Below are 18,264 nucleotides of genomic sequence, written 5' to 3'. Positions count from 1 at the left end.
GACTAACACCCATTACATCTTCCAGATTGCATCACAGTCTGAGTCTAAGTGACAGTAAAAATGCAGTGAGAACACTCATGTACACATTGCATGGAATCGTTATAGCTGCGAAGGCCATCATTTACATGTAACATGGAAGACAATGCGAACTGTGGTCCAGCAGATCTAATGTTCATAAGCAAACTTCACAAGCTGATCTAAAAGCTGATTTCAGAAACAGTTTTATTTGGATTTCTTTACCTCCCCCCTTTCTGCCAAAAAATGTACAGTACCTCGATTTGACAATATAATTAGCAACCAAGACTTTTAAGAACAAATCCTTTAAAAAGCAAACAAGCAAACACAGAAGATTAAAATAAACACCTGCACTTTGCTATCTTCATTTTCACAGGCATCATCGTAACAAAACCCTGTGGCAAGAACAAGTGCTCAACACGCCAGCAGGTACAAGGATATCCCTAACAAATTCCATTCAATAAACTCTTAAATACAGCAGCAAACTCAGAAATATGAAGTCATAGTGGGATGTACAATATAGGCCCTTTAACCATGGAGTTCCTTCACTGGTAGCCCAGGGGAAATTGTTGCCCATTGGATCAGACAAGAACCCCCCAGAAATGATCAGACATTGACACGGTACACATTTCTTCTTCTTCTTCCTGTAATAGAAAAGGGATGGAAGGAGAAGGGAGGAGAGCTGCAAGGCTGATAAAGAGAGGCTGGAAAGTGACTGGAGAAGGATTTTTGTTTCCCATTGCAGCCATCAACCAGGGAGACTATAAGTAGTTTCCATGGCACCTGATTTAAGGCTCCTGAAGGTGGCTGAATGAAGGTCTCTTATTTCAGCTTCCCAGCCTCAAAAACACAGGGCAACTTTATTTGGCCCAGTTCTGGGGACACGCCTCCCCCCCTCTTTTTTGCCACCCTGCAAGGAGGCAGAGGGAAAGAATGCATGCAAGGGAAAGGCGCATAGCCCCGAATCCATGGCAGGCCACCAAGGAAGCAGTTGTTCAATGGCTGCTCTTGTTCCCCCCGAACATGCTACTTGGAAGTGGTATTAGACAGCATATCAGCAAGCTTCACATCCTCTGTCCCTGCTTATGTGAACAGAGGGCCTGCCACATCTTTCCTGGGTGTGCGCATGTCTGTGAGGTGTACCTGTATTAGCAGCACATCAACCTCTTTTTAAGTGAGATACACAGTCCCCCGCTGTGCCTGGTATTTTGAACTATGTTGCACCAGGTCTCCACAAATTCAACAATGAATAGCTCAAGCCTACCCCAGGGCAGGGCAATAGGCACCCTGTTCAAATATGCTGTTTCTAACATTTCCACCGAAGGGAGAGTTTCTACTTCCAGGGAGATGCTGACATATGAGTGCTTCCAAACAAGTGAGCTACATTCATCTGGGCTCACCTCTTTTAACCGCCCCCAACCCTGAAATTATTGGGTGCATCAGGTGATGACAGCAGAAAACAGCTATTTTTGCAGTTTGCATCCTGGCTGTGGAATGGTCTCCCCTGAAAGACCTGCCTAGTGCCCACTTTGTGGTCCTTTTGGGCCAAGACCCTTTTATTTTCCTAGCCCTTCGACTCTTACATTTTAAAATCTAAAATTTATTTCTTGGTGAGGATTTGTTATACTGATTTTGTTCTCCTGGTTTATATTTTATTGTTTGCACTTGCATTTTACTGTTATTAAAAGCCATCCAGAAAACTCTGTTATTGGGCAGCATATAAATATTGTGAACGAATGAATGAGTAAGTAAATACATTCAGCTGCACTTCTGAATTGACTCTAAAAACCAAAATCCCATTCTGCAGCAAGCACTGTGACAGTGTGATTGCAGTTTATGCCTCTATTAGCAATCTTTCCAGGGAGATACACATACCACAACTTCTGAAAATAAAATTGGCCTTAAAGAATACATAGGTGCTGGAGTTATCTCTCTTACTCTGTGCAAATTATGTTGGGCAGCTCCAAACAGAAGGACCGAGAAGGAAAAATTCTCAGTAGGCTGTTATCAACAAGCAACACAAGGGAGAGAAAGAGACCTGCATTTTTATAAGATCAAGTACTTACAGGCACACCCCGGCTCTTTAAAAACCAAAGACAGCAAAAATAAATTACATAATACCCAAGAATAAAATAATATAAATATCCAGTGGAAGTCACTGAGAATTAACTGGCTTTAATCCAAACTCTTCTCTTTAAACTGGCTGAAGCACAGACTGCCCTTCAAATTTATCCAGATCTGATTACCACCACTCATCGAGTAAGTCCCTAGATGTATTTTGTCTGTCTCACCTACTCAGATGTACCATTCAGAAAAGTAGTTTCAAAAAGAGGACCCACGAGGGTTGGGAAAGAGATAAAGTCTTTGAAGCTACAATTTTGTCCCCACTTACTTGGGAGTCAGTCCCTCTGGACTGTGAAGAATTTTCTCTGAAGTAACATTATTACATCTGGGGAACATTGCAGTCATTTCGGTGTGTAACTGTACCTTGCGTTTCACTCTGAAAGGTGAAACAACACTGTACCAGCGTTGTACCAAAACAAATACAACAATATAAAATCAACGAGAATTTCCCCTATTTATTTTCACTGGCAGACGACAGGACAGACGGTGACTTGTTTCTAAGCATGTACTGAAGGTAAATTCCGGGCAAAGCAATAAATATTTTCAAAAGAAACATGTTTGCCTTACCCCTCTCTTGCAATTCTGTATTCTGTTGTAAAGACACTTTGCTGTTCACACCATACCTGGGTAAGGCATTTTGGTCAAGACAATGAGAATTTGCAGTGCAATCCTAACCCTGTCTACTCAGAACTAAGTCCCATTGAATTCAATAAGGTTTACTCCCAAGATCATTTCTGAATTTTTGAAACAGAAACTGAACCACAAGTGGAAGGGTTTGCAAGTGTTTGTTTGTTTGTTTGTTTGTTTAAATCTTACAGGCATAAATGCTTCTTCTACAGATGAGAAAGTGAACCACCAGAAGTAAACAACACTCTTAGTGTCAAACACTCCATTAGTTCTTTCTGCATTGCTTTCAAAGTGTTTTGAAGACACTTACTCATAAACATTTCTGATGAGGTAGTTAAGCAAATAATCCCCATTTTATAGGTGGAGTAACAGAGGAGGATGACTGAATACATGTCTGGCATAATCCTGTTGACTAAATGGTTCATTCCTATGCACAATCAATGGAACTTAATTTGGGGGGGGGTCTTAATTCCCCAGTGAGGACAACAAAACTGCATTTCAAAAACGTGAGCAATCTAGACAAAGTTAAGCACTACAACATACTGTTTATTTCTCTGAGTGTTAATCAAGCATGTGCTTGAAATCGGTGGCACTTTAAAAAGTGCCGAAGCTTTGCTGGATTGCACCACAAAGCCACAACCACAGTGCCCCAACATGGCATCAGCAGCTGGAAGATACCCAAGACTCAAATAAGCCCTGTTTCCCCCCTCCCCACATTCATACACACATTATGCAGCGATGTAAGTTGCAATGAATGGAGCTGGGTGAGTAGCAATATAGAGAACGTCATAGACCTCTTGTTGTCTGTAATAACTCTCTGTCTGCTACCTGAAATATAGGCAAGGAGAGGGGACTTCCAAGGCTCTACACCAAGAATGAGGAACCTGTGGCCTTCCTGACCTTGTTGGACGACAACTCCCATCATCTCTGACCATTAGCCATGATAGCAGAAGCGGATGGTTGTTGCATTCTAACAACACCTGGAGGGCTCCAGGCTCTCTGTCTTGCTTTCTGCCCATGGTTGAACCAGATTGTGTCTCAAGTGTTTATGGTGAAGTTATTAATTACATTTTCTTCTTATGAAAAATTTGTGAATGACTAAACTGACTGCTGGCAACCAAACTGGAATTAGAATCTTTAACTTTAATTCTCAGCTCTGTGCTCCAACAACTTAAGCAGGAAACTGTAACGTGCATAATTGGGCAATTACTGTGTGCATGATGCTTTGCTTGTAAGGCAGGGGTGTGCAGCCTGTGATCCTCCAGATATTGTTGGACTACAATTCCCATCGTCCCTGACCACTAGCCACATTGGCTGGGGCTGATGGGAGTTGGAGTCACCCAACAACATCCTGCTGTAAGGCATGCGGACAACAACCAAATGATTTTAGCTAGTTTCAAAGCACAACGTCCCCGTACAATTTTGCCCGGAGGAATACTATACTAAGATGGCTTCTACTGATTCAAACACAGAAAATAGTCAAGTTACAGTTCTGTTGGAATGGCTAACTAGGTGGGAGTCTGAACATGAGAAAATAAGTTCAAATAAGCTCAGAATGAGTAAGGCAGAATGGTAACATTTTTGGTCTGCCTGCTCCATTTCTACATATTAAACATGGAAAATTGTGGATTCACAACCTTTTCTGCGGCCTCTCAACTTGAAAATGTTAGCCTCAGAAAGGGATGAATATTTTTATGCCAGTCCTAAGGATACCTTTCTTTGAAAAAGTGCAGCTGATGAAATGGACTGTGGTCCTTGAAAATTTATGCCGTAATAAATTTGTTAGTCTTTATGGTGCCACAATAATCCTTGATGTTCTCACTCAGAAGCAAATCCCATTGATTTCAAGGAATCTAATTCTGAATAAATGTGTTGTGAACCGCCCTAAGACCTATGGGTATACGGCGGTATACAGATTTAATGAATAATAATGATGGTGAACAAATGCTTTGAAGTGCACTTTTAGCTGCACTCTTAGGTAGGTACAACTGCCATACAAATGAATGTACTCCAGGCCCCACTTTCAGACATTCTATAATATCTAGTATGGTCAACTTGGGATGAAAAATAAACAAACTGAGAACCGGAACATGTTCTGCAGCAACTGGAAACATTATGTTCTCTGTAGAAATCACTATGTTTTGTGGCATATATATCACATAAACTCTCAAACAAAAGAATTTGCCAAAGTCAGCAGGTTTCCCTTGGTATGCACAGCACCTGCCCTTTAAAAGTGTGTATAAAGATGCTTTCAGGATAACATCCACTGGTGCACTATTTTACGAAACACAGTTGTAAGCCTTGTATGGCTTGAGGGCCACATTCTGTTCTGGGAAACCTTCCAGGGGCCTCATGCCAGCCCAGAGGCAAAAGTGGTCAGAGAAGCAACTATAAGATTTAACTTTATGCAGTACACTAGTTTCCGCACTCATACACCTTTCTATCTTCCATCCAGACAAACAAGGGGTCGTGATCAGAGTTCAAGATCACATTCCAGCAAAAACACCTGAGGCTGCTGTGAAGCAGGGCTAGTAAGGTGTGGCCTGGGAAGAGGAGGTGTGTCAGGGGAGGGTGTGTAGCCTGGCGGGCGGAGCCCTGAGGGCTAAATAGGCTTGTAGGGCTGGTCCCTGGATCTGAGAATTCCTAGCCCCTGGTCTGTTAGGGACTCTTCCATAAAGGGGGTCCATTGCTCAAATACCAATGAACAATGGCCATCCCATTCCCCTACAATGTTTTAGAGAAAGGCGTTGAATCCAGACACATTACAGAAATGAAGAAATATTCAAAGCTTTGTACAAGTCTCTTCCCTAAACAGCCCTCAGCGGCAGAGTTGGTTGTCTGGACATAGCATATGTCTACGGATATAATGAACGCCGTTGTGCCCTCTTACCTATCTGGAGTTGCCTCTTGCTCACAAATAACGTAGCATAGCTTTTGCCACTGACTTAAAACCAAAAAGAAAATGATGGACCTTCATATTATAGCTTTCTCCCCATATTTACGGACAATAAACCATCAATTAGCAAACTATGCCGCCTTTGCTATAGGTGTGCCCTTCAACGGGGCTAAAACCAAACATTCAAATACTTGCTCCTTAGAAATCCTGCACAGAAATGTGGCAACCGATATCTGAAGCACAGATAGCCTTAGCAATGATTTTCAATTAAAAAATGGTGATCTAACGTGATCTATTTTATCGGCTGTCTTATTATTTCTTGCTATGATATAAATTGGGTTTACACCGCCCTGAAATTCAAATGGGGTGAAGGGCAGTATATAAAGATTTCTAAACAAATATTTGCCCTCTGATAGATCCAGTAAAACACATATAAGCAACCACAAGTAAGAACTGACTCCTTAGGTGGACTTGGGATGGTTAGCATGCTTCATATCCATGGATCACGGAACAACTCCCGACTAGGAAAAAGGCTGTTAGGTCTCTAGGTGGAAAAAGTAGTAAAGTAAGTAGCTGTAAGAACAGCTAACACCATATCAGCACCATAAGCTTTTATCTGTAATTGAGATATATATAGAAGCCATCACATGGTCTAAATATCAAATGTATTTTTACCGTTCGCCACGGCCTTTCTGACATTGCTTTGCAAGATGCCCCTTACGACGTAACTAGCAAGCACAAAAAGCAAAACAAAAAACCCACCCGCCACTCATTATACTGTATAAACCTCTTTTCAGATTTAAATTGGACTCTGAGGTTTCTCATAGCAGTGAGAGTGTTAACTCCTTGACTTTTCCATTTTCCAGTGCATTTCTTAATTGCCGAACTCGATGCTCTAATGGCCTCTCCTGGAGAAATGCTTCGGATAAATTATTTATTTTGAAGGCTGGGTGAGTCATTTTGGGGGCAAATCATTAAAACAATTATGTTGTTCTGGATGAATTTCACCCAAACAACAACATTTATTTTTAGCCAGCCCATGTCAGATTCACTGTGCCGTATACGCAGAATATGTGCAGAATACGATAAAAGGTTAAAACCTGCAGCTGCTCCTCATTTGGAGAAGAGAAGCGTATGAAACTATACAAAGTCACAGGCTGGGCAGACTTAGCTAAAGAGAAACAAAATGTTGATATACTGCATATTGTGCAATAAACATGTATTTCCCCAGCCAGGCCCTTTTTTTCTTTTTACATAGTGCCTAGCCATAATTGAGACTAATGAAGGTTAAGACCACAAAATGTGTACCAAACTAAGGTTTCACATTCTAGTTTGTGGCCGATACTTAATTTATAATTGTACTGATACCTGTGTTATCTTACTGGGCTTGGTGTTTTAAATTGGTTTTAACACCTGTCATTCAACTCATGGCCTGCTATTTGTTGTTTTAATGTGATGACTGTAATTTTCAATAGTTGGTGGTGCTCTCTGTTAGCTGCTCTAGAAACTTCATTGGAGTTGAAGAGTGGAATATATATATGCACATTTATTTTTTTTATATAAAAAAAACCTAATGTATTAAAATGTAACAGTTAGCCATGGTTAAGGAAAACATAACCATGGTTAAGGATTAATCCGGTGCTGATAATCATTCAGTCACCAGACGAAAATGTTTCTTTATAAATAGGCCTTTGGCTGATTAAACATTCTATGGCCTTTTACATGTGTTTATGGGAGAAAGGTTATTGCTTTGATTTCTGTGTTCTTGTTTTATTATGTATTTGTGTTCTCATTTTGTATTTTTACGTTGTGAACCACCCTGTGATCTTCAGATGAAGGGCAGTATACAATTTAATAAACAAATATAAATAAATAAATCTCAGCTCAGTTATCCACAATATGAACGATCCTTTCCCCTCCCCTCACACAGCCGCTCTGCTCCTAGCTTTTCATGACACACAACTAAACCAGGAGCCCTGTAATTATTCATAGTTTCCCATTTTGCCCAAACCTGAAAACAATGATTAATCGCTGCAGAACAAGTCAGGATATTAAACCAACTTCAAATTATGGTTTAATATCCTGGAAGCTGGCAACCATAGCTTCCCAGTTTGGATTAAATGGGAAACTATGGTTGGCCGAAGAGTTCCTGGTTTGCTTGCTTGCTCTGCCGCAGGCGTAGGCAAAAAAATTGTTCATCTTGGCTTATTAAGCAGAACCCAACCATTCTATCTGCATGGGAGGGCCTCAGTGTTCTAGTCTTATCTGTGATTTGATGATCTAAGAGAAGAGCACCTATGTTTCAAATCAAACCAGGAACAATGCACTAACAAATGATACCATTTATTTCCAGTGGAGAAAACCAATGGTTTGCCACCTAAACTTCCTAGTATAATATCCTTGCATTATATAGTACCATACCACTATGTCGTGACAATTATTGTCACGATTTGCTCGGATTATGTTATCTGCCCCTCTGGAAAAAACACTGCCTTGCTTACAGGCTTAAAATGATATGAGTACTGACAGAATGTCTGGTCAAGAATAAAAGCAACTGTTCATCACAGAACAACTTTTGAATTGAAATACCCTGAACTGCTCTAGAATTTATTCATTAAGGGGGTGGGGGTGCTCTTTATCCATACATCTAACAGGAAACTGAAAAAAACAGAGTCACCTAAAAAAACCCACCTTCGGATTATCCTGAAATTAGGTGACTCTTAATGCCCATCTATGACTGCACAATGTTGAATTAGGAAATAGCAGAGGAACAGAGAAAGAGTATAGAATGACAATTTTACTTCACCTAAGTTCCTGACAAATAGTTCACTCTTCCAAGTTGATCCTGATGTCTTCCTTACATTTTAAAGTATTCAATTTAGGCCAACCCACAATACGTGTTGTTTCTGCTATCAAAATTCAAGGCCACCGCTACATGATAAGGCTACTTATCAGTGCCTACTAACCAAAATGGCTATGTTGTCAATATGGGAGTCTGAATATGAGTTGGTGGAAATTACAGAGGGGAGAGAGTGTTGTGATGCATCCCATAGGGATCTAGTTGACCACTGAGAGAACAGGATACTGGACTAGATGGGCCTTTGGCCTGATCCAGCAGGGCTTTTTTATGTTCTTATGTAGGATTATGGATCACAGAGGGTTGGCTGTGCTAGTTCATTATAGTAAAAATAAAAATCATTTAGTATTGTGGCCTCAAAAAGACTAACAGGTATATTGTAGCATAAGGTTTTGTGAACTGGAACCCATCATCACACACATAAAGAGGTATCTTCAGTTGGTAGATTTTTCTAGTCATACCCGGAGGTATAGAGGGTGCAAAGTAGTAAACAGTGGAGCCCAAAGGCCATGAAATTCAACAGTAAGTAATGTTTCCATGAAAAGCTCAGGTGTATGCAAAATAAGCACGGTGACCACTCCCAACTGCAGTAATGCTCTGTGCTTTGCTATGCTAATTCAAAGCCCAGCGTGGAAGAGAAAGATTTGTTTCCAATTTGACTCTTAAAATAATTGATTCAAACTGCTTATATATTCAAATTTGGCATTTCCGTGCTGGAACCTCCCTTGGAAAGTTTTTTGGTTTTGGAGTGCAGTGATTTTCCTGTAAGCAGCAGTGTGTTCTGGGAGAGTGAAATGTTCTGCTGTTTTCTTTTTAATGCCTGATGTACACAGACTTTGGGCAAAGACTGACCTGTTTGTGTTAGGCAAGACAGCAAAAGGGTGTTTGTTGTAAGCAAGGAGAGGCCTCTACCCAAAGGTCTGCAAGATTATGGATGACCATGTCAGACAATGATATTCCTTTTCATAGGTCCTGTGGCTGGCTTGATGTCTAAGAGTTCCCTTACCAGCAACAGGACAACTAGTGAGACACACACCTGAGGAACCAGATTCTGCAACAAACCTAGACTATATCAATTTAGGGTAACAACATTACACAATCTAACATTAGCCAACAAGAAGGTAATAACATTACACAAGGCCACTCTGTCAGGGGCTCATTCACCTGCTCCTCTCTGAACTGGATATATGCAGTGACCTGCAAACATTGTCTTTTTGCTGTCTACCAGGGACAAACTAGACACAAATCTGACACAAAAACTGGGGAAGCTCACAAACCAGGGAGAGAACATTCCAATCCTCTCTTCTGGAAGCTTGCCCCCTTTAAGCAGGCAATTAGGACCTTCCTCCTAAGACAAGTGTTTTGTTATTTGTCCGGCTTAGTTGTTTAATTGTTTTTAAATGCCGGCTCTTGGCTTTATCCTCACCGGTGACACTTTTATGATTGTAGTTGTGCTGTTAATGTTTTAAAACTGTATCCGTTCTTTGAGAATCACAATGATCAAAAGCATAAACAAACAAATAAATAAATCACCCAGGACACCACTGTTGATGAACAGACAGCTGATGAACAGAACAACTTCAATAGGAGCCCCCGATGTAAAACTGCCAAACTATAATTGCTTGTAGGAGTCTGATTTTATTCATTTAGGGCTTGACTGTGCCCAAGGTTCTCTCCCACACTATGGGTATTCAAATTAGCACAGGAAAGCTAAGAAGATTATAATCAATTACAGGCATTGTGAGTGGTCACTGTGCTGAGTTTGCACAGAAATGGCACAGCATGTCTTGCCCACAATTCAGGTTGTTCTTTGCTATGCTGCTTATGATCCCATCACTGCCCCCAGTTTGTGTGTGTGTGTGTGTGTGTGTGTGTGTGTGTGATATTCCAACTGAGGAAACACTTCATGCACCTGATGAAATGGGTTCTAGTCCATAAAAGCTTATTATTGTAGGTTTCTAAATGCTGGTTTTTCTTCTTGGAATAGGAATCATGGACCAGTGCTTTGTTTACTTCCACAACTCTCCTGAAACAGTACAGTTGCGGATTTTCTCTCTGTGCCTCTGAGCTTTTATTTTCATAAGTTTTACCGATGATTTGTTTACACAATCAAAATTCAGAAGTATTCCCCCCCCCCCCGAGTTACAGTCCTGAGATAACAGTTGCTATCAACGTGAACATAAAATTTTCAGCATCTTTCATGAACACTTCCTTGTCATCTATCCTGGGACATCCACATATTTTTCTATGAAACTGTAAACTTGACCAAGAGGTGTAAAAACCCTGCCACTATCACATAGCACAGGAGGTGATAAAAGAACTTGCCATTGGATTGTTGTAAAGCTCTCTTTCAGCTCAACTCTGCCATACCCCCCTGGGTATGTATGTATGTAAGCAAATCAGAAAGTTTGTTCTGTGGCTGTTATGCCAGGATAACTAATAGTGCAATCATATTCTGACACGTTAATAAACTCACTGGTGATTTGGTCCTGTATTTAGTGCTACTTTTTCTAAGATGTTCTGAAACTATGTTAATTCTAAAGTGAACAACTCCTTCAGCTATACTTTCAGCTTATGTGCCATTTATATAAATGTGCACCCTTCACAACTGACAAGAGATGCATATTTTGTAAATGGGCACCAGAACCAGAGTACAGCCGTACCTTGGAAGTCAAGTGGAATCCGTTCCGGAAGTCTGTTCGACTTCCAAAACATTCGAAAACCAAAGTGTGGCTTCTGATTGGCTGCAGGAAGCTCTTGCAGCCAATTGGAAGCCAGGGAAGCCCTGTCAGATTTTCGGCTTCCAAAAGAACGTTTGAAAACCAGAACAGTCACTTCCGAGTTTCAATCGTTCGGGAGCCAAAACATTAGACTCACAAGGCGTTCTGTATAAAGGTACGACTGTATAAAGCATTTTGCAAGAGACGGGCTTTATGTGTAGAGGTTGGGCTGGCTATGTTCCCTGCTCACCTTTTGTTTCTCACAGTTTAACCAACAGCTTCTGATCAAATTATAACCCAGTTCCACTATAGTTCACAGTTACTTAAAGGTATTTCTATACAGAAGTTTTAAGTACTGCATTTGCCTTGGGGCCAAGGCAAGTTAATGCAAAAAGAAACAGAACTCAATCTGCTTGTGTTGAAAACCAAGTTCCAGTGCATATGACTTCAAAATACTTTAACAGAAAATGCACACACACACACACACACATCCTTGAGTGCATCATGTGCATTATCTGATTTTAAATCTCAACAGTTCATCAGTGCAGGCCTAGCATATATTGCTAATTGAAATAACATCTCCTAGACAGTCTGAAATCAGTAGATAGCATTCATATGGTCCATGCATATTGTTCCCCTGAAACCTTGATCCTAGGCACATTAGTTGAAAGTAAGACAGCGCGGCTTGCTTTCAAAAAATTTACTGAGGATCAAATTGTAGTAGAGTTCAAGAAAGGGTCCTAAATGGCTTTTCTTTGTATCCTAAGCAGCAATAAATAAGAGTAAGTTGTATACAGTGATGCGGCTAGAGCGCCATTTTCTAAAATCTAAATTTGTTTCCAGAGAAACAGAAGTGTTCATTTTCCCCTAAGGAGTTCAGTGCTTGATTTGGACGAATTCAGTGCTCTTCTTAGCACCTTTCTCTGAAAGGTACCAGGGCTTCTTAGAGAGTCAACCTCCTTGAGTTTTTCTGCAGCAAGCCAGCAAAATAAAATATTTTTTAAAAAAATACCCTCCGGGCGATTTAAATGGAGACCTGCAACAGAAACCGTAAGGGGAGGCTACCTCAATCCTGTTTGCAGGCTTCCGGGACGTTGAGAAACTTCCTGATGACCAGGCCCAGGCACAGTATCAAGAGCAGCATGTAGCCCACCGTGCCCGCGAAGGTGGGCAAGGCGGGCGCGTGCCCTTGCAGGAACTGCTGCAGGCCTTCCTCGACGTAGAAGAGCTGGTCGTAGATGCTGAGGAAGGTGAAGATGTGGAAGAGCTGGTGGCTGTGGCCGATGATGTCGAAGAGGCCCGGCTGGATGCGCTCGGGGATCTTGCTGACGTTGAAGAAGGCGGCCACCAGCAGCCAGAAGTAGCGGCGGTAGAAGTGGACGAAGAGCGTGGGGTTGTGGCCCTGCAGGTCGAAGAGGAGGCTCTCCAGCATGATGGGGCAGGCCATGCTGAGCGGCATGACGAAGACGAAGGTGCGGATGGCGAAGGGGTAGGCGCAAAACTCGGAGCGGCTCTTGCAGCAGGCCACGGTGCAGGCCACGGCCAGCGCGAAGGCCACGGGCAGCACCAGCGCGCTGTAGGCGGCCAGCGGCGCGCTGCAGTCCACGTGCCAGCCCAGGCGCTGCTGCAGGTAGCGGCTGAGCGCGCGGGGCTCCAGCAGGCTGAGGCCCGGCAGCAGGTAGTAGTAGTAGGCCACGGTGCTGGCGAAGCCGTAGTAGCTGATGGAGGCGTAGTCCAAGTAGAAGAAGGCGGCGCGCAGGCGCAGCGACAGGCAGCTGAACACATGGGCCGTGCAGCTCATGGCGAAGGTGAGCAGCACGCCCGACGCGTAGCACCAGAGCGGCAGCAGCGCCGGGTGGTGGAAGGGCACGTCGCCGGCGCCGCGCAGCAGCAGCAGGCGGCAGAACTTGGCGGCGAAGAGCAGTAGCGGCACGAAGTGCGTCCAGAAGTTGAGCGTCTCGTTGGTGGGCTGCAGCACCGACGCCAGGCACTCCTGCGCCGTGCAGTGCAGGCGCCGGTAGCCCGACAGGATGAAGCACTCCACGAAGTCGTCGGGGACCTCGTCCCAGCGCAGCAGCGGGCCGGGGCCGCCTTCCCGACGAGACGGCGGCCGGCCCGAGGAGCGGGCAGGCTTGGGCGACGGCGCGGCTCCAGGGGGCGCCTGGCCCTCGTCGGATCCGCCGCCCGCGGGCATCCTGGCGCCCTCCTCCCTCGACGGCTCCCCGGCGTGGGGCTGGAGGAGAGGCCGGCCGCCGGCTGCTGCGTGCCGCTTAGAGAAACAGCAGCCCGAGCCGGGATTGTGATGTAAGCTCACCAAGGCAAAGCCGCTTTCCTTGCTGCTGCTGCTGCTGCTACTGGAGGAGTTGCGGTGGATTTGTGCTTCGCCCGAGCAGCGCCGGCGGCCACCGCCTCCTCCTCCTCCTCCTCTTCCCGCATCATTCATTGCAGCAAGGGCAGGAGGCAGGCAGGAGCAGCAGCAGCAGCCTCGCTCGCCCCCAGCCAGCGCGCAGCAGCAGCTCCTGCAGGGAGAAACGGCAGGCGCATCGCCGCGGTAATTCAAGCCCGGCCAGGCACGCCTGGGTCAATTTCTATAGCTCAGCCAGACTCCCCGCCCGCTTGCGCCGCGGCTTCGGTTTCTTAAATCATCTGCGGGGAAAGTTTCCCCTTTCCCAACTGCGCCCTCGGTGCCGCGCGCCGGTTGAATGATTGATGCCCCCGACGCAAGGCATAGACTGCAGTGCCTTTCAGCTCTCCGGGAGCACCGATTAATTGCTAAAGCCGGGGATGCCCCGCCCCCGCCGCCGCCGCGTGAGCCCTCCCTCCCTCCTTCCCTCCCCCCCCCCCCGCCTGCCTGCCTTCCCATCTGTCACTTTCTCTGAATACTAGGCGAAACCCTGGCCAAGAAAAGGGATCCCTTCTGCTCTCTCCTCGGAGCTGTCCTCCTCTCACTGGTAATTCGATCTCCTTAGGCTTACCTTGGAGGTCTCTCGATGTCAGCTCCTGTGCTTGAACATTGACGGGGGAGAAGGCAAGAGGCTGATATTATAGAGGCGTGCACAAAAGCCATAGATTTAGGCGCAGTGAAAATTGATTTAAAGCAACATGTCGCGATGCATCCATTAACAGACACAAAGATCTGCAGCCTCATTTGTGGGCAGCCCATTGAATACAGTAGGACTTTTCAGTACTAGAGCATAGAGATTTTTTTTAACAAACAGGTTAGTGTGAGTCCTTAAAGGTACATCAACTAAACAATTTACTTAAAAAAACTCCAAAATACTGCTTGTTCTATGATAATTAACCCATATAATGACATTGTGTTGTACATTTTAATGCAAATTAATATGTACAGCACAATGTCATTCTGTGGATTATTAAACTGACTGGTATATGCTTGACCTTTGTGAGATAAAGGGCCTGTTTTTTTCCATGCCAGATGGTGTGGCCATGATTTTTAGAGCACTTCCAGACTGCCATTACTTTGGGGTGGGATCCAGACCCATCCCGGCAAATTCAGGCTGCACAATTAAAGCTGATTTGAGCCCTTGTGCAACAAAGCCTCTTTCCCAAAAGGTAAGACTTTTTGTGAAAAGGGAGTATGCACTGGAAACTGTGGGATAATGCTTGATGCAACATTGTCTAATCTCACAAATCATGATGAATGCTCATTAAATCACTCATGTAAGCTTCTCTTGCCCTTGATAAACAGATACACCAAAAAGCTGAATGAAACAGGCCTGTTATCTGTGACTGGCAGTATGGAGCAATTCCTTTGGTTTATCTAGCGTTTCTCTTCCCTCCCTGCCTAAAAGCCGCCTTCAAAACACATTACTGTATTTAAAAATCAGTTGGACAGGGTTTTCGATTGTCATTGCATATTCCAGAAATGTAGGTATTCTTATTGTACTGGGGCATGATGACTGACCATAACTGATGATTCGTTTCAAAAGATGAAATGAAGCAGCCACTTTAAATTTCCCACCAGTTTTAGGTGACCAATAAATAATAAAACAGGGAGATGTAATGTATATGCAACAAATTAATAATTGAAAAGAAAAGACAAAGGAGTGTTATACTGTAAACAATGGGACTTTCCATGTGATTAGATGTGCCCATCAGTGTATCCTGGGTGGCCAGAAGCCTATTAAGATGCCACTGTGCTTAAGACCCATGAGTGCAACAATGCCACCCCCCCCCCATGATTCTCGGCACCTTATATCCAAAGGCATTCTCTGCCTCCAATACCTGGAGGCAGTAGCCACCTTGTCTAGAAGCTTTATCCCCCACAAGTGTCTAATCCCCTTTTAGAGCCATCTGGTGGCACTGAATTCCACAGCTTAATTATTTGCTCTTTGTAGAAGTTACTTTTGTCATGGCTCCTGAATCCAGCAGTAATCCACACACATAATTGGAGGCTGCAGAGGCACCAGCTGAGGAGTCGGATGAAGTTCAGGGTTCTAAGCTGGCTGCCAGATACCAAGAGACCATTGTAACTGAGGCTGTTGGACAGGGGCCTCCAGAAGAACCTCTGGACCACTAGGGACCTTGGTGGGCATCTTCCCCTGAAGAATCAGATGCCTCCCACTACACTTCACCAGTCTAGCAGCACAGGGAGTGCTATGGAATGGAGAAGGAGTAGAAGTCTTGAGGCCAGAGGATTTGCCCTTTAAAGTTCTGAAGTTCTCTGCAAGCGGGTGGAGCCTAGACGAAGTCGACAGAGAGCTCCACACTTCCATAGCGAAAGCATGGGTCTGAGCAACTTTTGGAGCAAACGTCAATCCGTGGAAAACCCAGTGGTAAAGATCAGGTTTCCCTGGGGGAAAGTGGTGCAAGTGGAAGTCTGGATGAGCCCAGAAGTTTAAAAGATATCAGTCTGCTCCCAACTTTTGCCAGGGCAAGTACGGTAATTCACTTGGAGCTATCCGTGGTCCTGTAACTTGTGAAAAGCCTTGCCTCCATGAGATCAGGCATCAGATTAGAACATGACAATTTGGTTCTTTGTTGTGACACATTCTTCCCTCTTTTCCTCCTTTTCCTGTTTGGCTCCAGGCCAACCAGTCAGTGTGACATAATGCTTAGAGTAATGGATGATGAACAGGGAGGCAAACCTGCAGTCAGCCACAAAACTTGCTGGGTGAACTCAATTGCTTATGATCTTTTGGTCTAATGTATCTCGCAAGTTGTTTTCAGGAAGTGAGGTGGCATCTATTTCCTTGGAGGAAGGGTGGAATAAAAATGCAGTCACTCAGATCAAGTCAGAATAAGAGGCAATGAACATTTGGAGAAAGAAAAGAGAACAACAAGCCATGTTTAGCTTTCACACTAGAACAACAGATCCTACACAGAAGAAGATACTGCACATCCAACAATTTTATAATAAAATACATATGGCAAAGGAAAATAGTATTTAATAAATATACAGAGTCATTCTGTATTCCAGCAGGGAAGTGGAAAAATATCAGGAAAAAAACTCTCTTCAGTACGTAGCAAGAGAAGCTTAGGATCTTTGACCATACCAGTTATATTGCTTTATCTGCAGGCTTAGTATCTATGAAGAATGATGTTTCTCTTTAACTTCATATAATTTGACATTGAGGTATAATGCTTTTCTTAAGAGCCAGCTAGTACTGGAGTCTATTTTGTGTCCTCTTTCTCCATCTATGAGAATCTGAAATGGCATCAATGGTTATTCTGGCTGCTTTTAGGAACCTTTCTTTCATTTGGCTCCAACTTGTATACAGTATTTGTAAACAAAGACAACACAAGTTTTCAGTGCTCTTCTTAATTACAGGAAACCACTGCTCAGGGAAGTGGGGAGCATTTAATCATACTGTTTAGGGTGCTGCAATAAAAACAAGTTGCAAATGCATAGGCAGCTCCCATAATTACCCTCCCATTTCCTCCCCTCTTAACAACCATGGGAAGCAGTGTAAACTAAGAGATAGTAACTGGCCCCAAGTCACTCAGCCCTATGGCTGAGTGTAAATTTGAACATGGACCTCTCAAGTTCATGTCTTGATACTTGAACAACTCTACCCCAATGGCTCTCATATGGTCAAACTTCCCTCTGAAACCAACATCTATGGATGTTGGTGATCTGACACTAAGTAAAAGCGAAACTAAAGAAGTGCCATGGTCAGATCACTTCCTGGTGCAACTGGACTTCTCTGCGACCCTTCCCCTCTGCAGGGAGGTGGGACCGATTCGGATGGTCCACCCCCACCACTTAATGGATCCAAATGGTTTCCAGAGAGTGGTAGGGGATGCTTTATCCCATGCTGATGGCCTTTCAGCTGATTCCCTGGTGGCCCGCTGGAATGTGGCGTTAACCAGGGCTATTGACTGTTTGGCTCCAAAGCACCCTCTCCAATTGCACGGAGTCTGGACAGCTCCATGGTTTTCCATGGATCTGAGGGCAATGAAACAATCGCTGAGACGACTAGAGCGCCGGTGGCGAATAACTCATTCTGAAGCTGACCAGACACGGGTTAGAGCTCAGTGTCGAGCCTACCAAGTGGCAATAGTGATGGTGAAGAAGACTTTCTTTGCCGCATCTATTGCATCTGCAGAAAACAGCAGTAGGAGACACTTTCAGGTGGTTCGCAATTTAGCAGAACCACCTGCTCCATCAGGACCCAGTACAGGCCACATGATCTCCTGCAATGATTTTGCAAAGTTTTTTGCAGATAAAGTCACTCAGATTCGGGAAGAGGTAGACTCCACCGTGGGAGCAGGGCTGGGGTGGGAGAGTGCTAGAGTCCTGTCTAGTCAAGTTGCGTGGGATCAATTCCAACCTGTTACCTCCGAGGATGTAGACAGGCTGCTTGGACGAGTGAAACCAACCACCTGTCTCCTTGATCCTTGCCCATCCTGGCTTATAAAAGCTAGCCGGGAAGGGCTGGGCGATGGGCTTTGCGGGGTGGTGAATTCTTCTCTCTGTGAGGGAGCCTTCCCAGACCTGCTGAAAGAGGCAGTCATTAAACTGCTTCTTAAAAAAACAACTCTAGACCCGGCCAATATGGCCA

At 44.1% G+C, this 18,264-nt stretch overlaps 1 protein-coding gene across 1 annotated transcript; it reads right to left on the bottom strand.

Annotated features, from left to right (window-relative positions):
* Positions 1–205: 205 nt before the first annotated feature.
* Positions 206–17,310, bottom strand: PAQR9 (progestin and adipoQ receptor family member 9). Its single transcript, XM_083614985.1, has 2 exons — positions 2,533–17,310; positions 206–2,502 (listed from the first exon to the last, which is right to left on the bottom strand). The coding sequence occupies exon 1, from the start codon at positions 13,680–13,682 to the stop codon at positions 12,306–12,308; it is 1,377 nt and encodes a 458-aa protein (XP_083471111.1). The 5' UTR covers positions 13,683–17,310; the 3' UTR covers positions 206–2,502; positions 2,533–12,305.
* Positions 17,311–18,264: the final 954 nt, after the last annotated feature.

This window comes from Podarcis filfolensis (genome assembly GCF_964270895.1).
Source record: "Podarcis filfolensis genome assembly, chromosome: 5".
Taxonomy (NCBI): Eukaryota; Metazoa; Chordata; class Lepidosauria; order Squamata; family Lacertidae; genus Podarcis; species Podarcis filfolensis.
The sequence above is the reverse complement of the archived record's forward strand: the minus strand, read 5'-3'. Positions and strand labels throughout refer to the sequence as shown.

Bases quoted from the DNA above. Each gene is read 5' to 3' on its own strand.
- PAQR9 (XM_083614985.1), bottom strand. From the start codon at position 13,682: ATGAATGATGCGGGAAGAGGAGGAGGAGGAGGAGGCGGTGGCCGCCGG.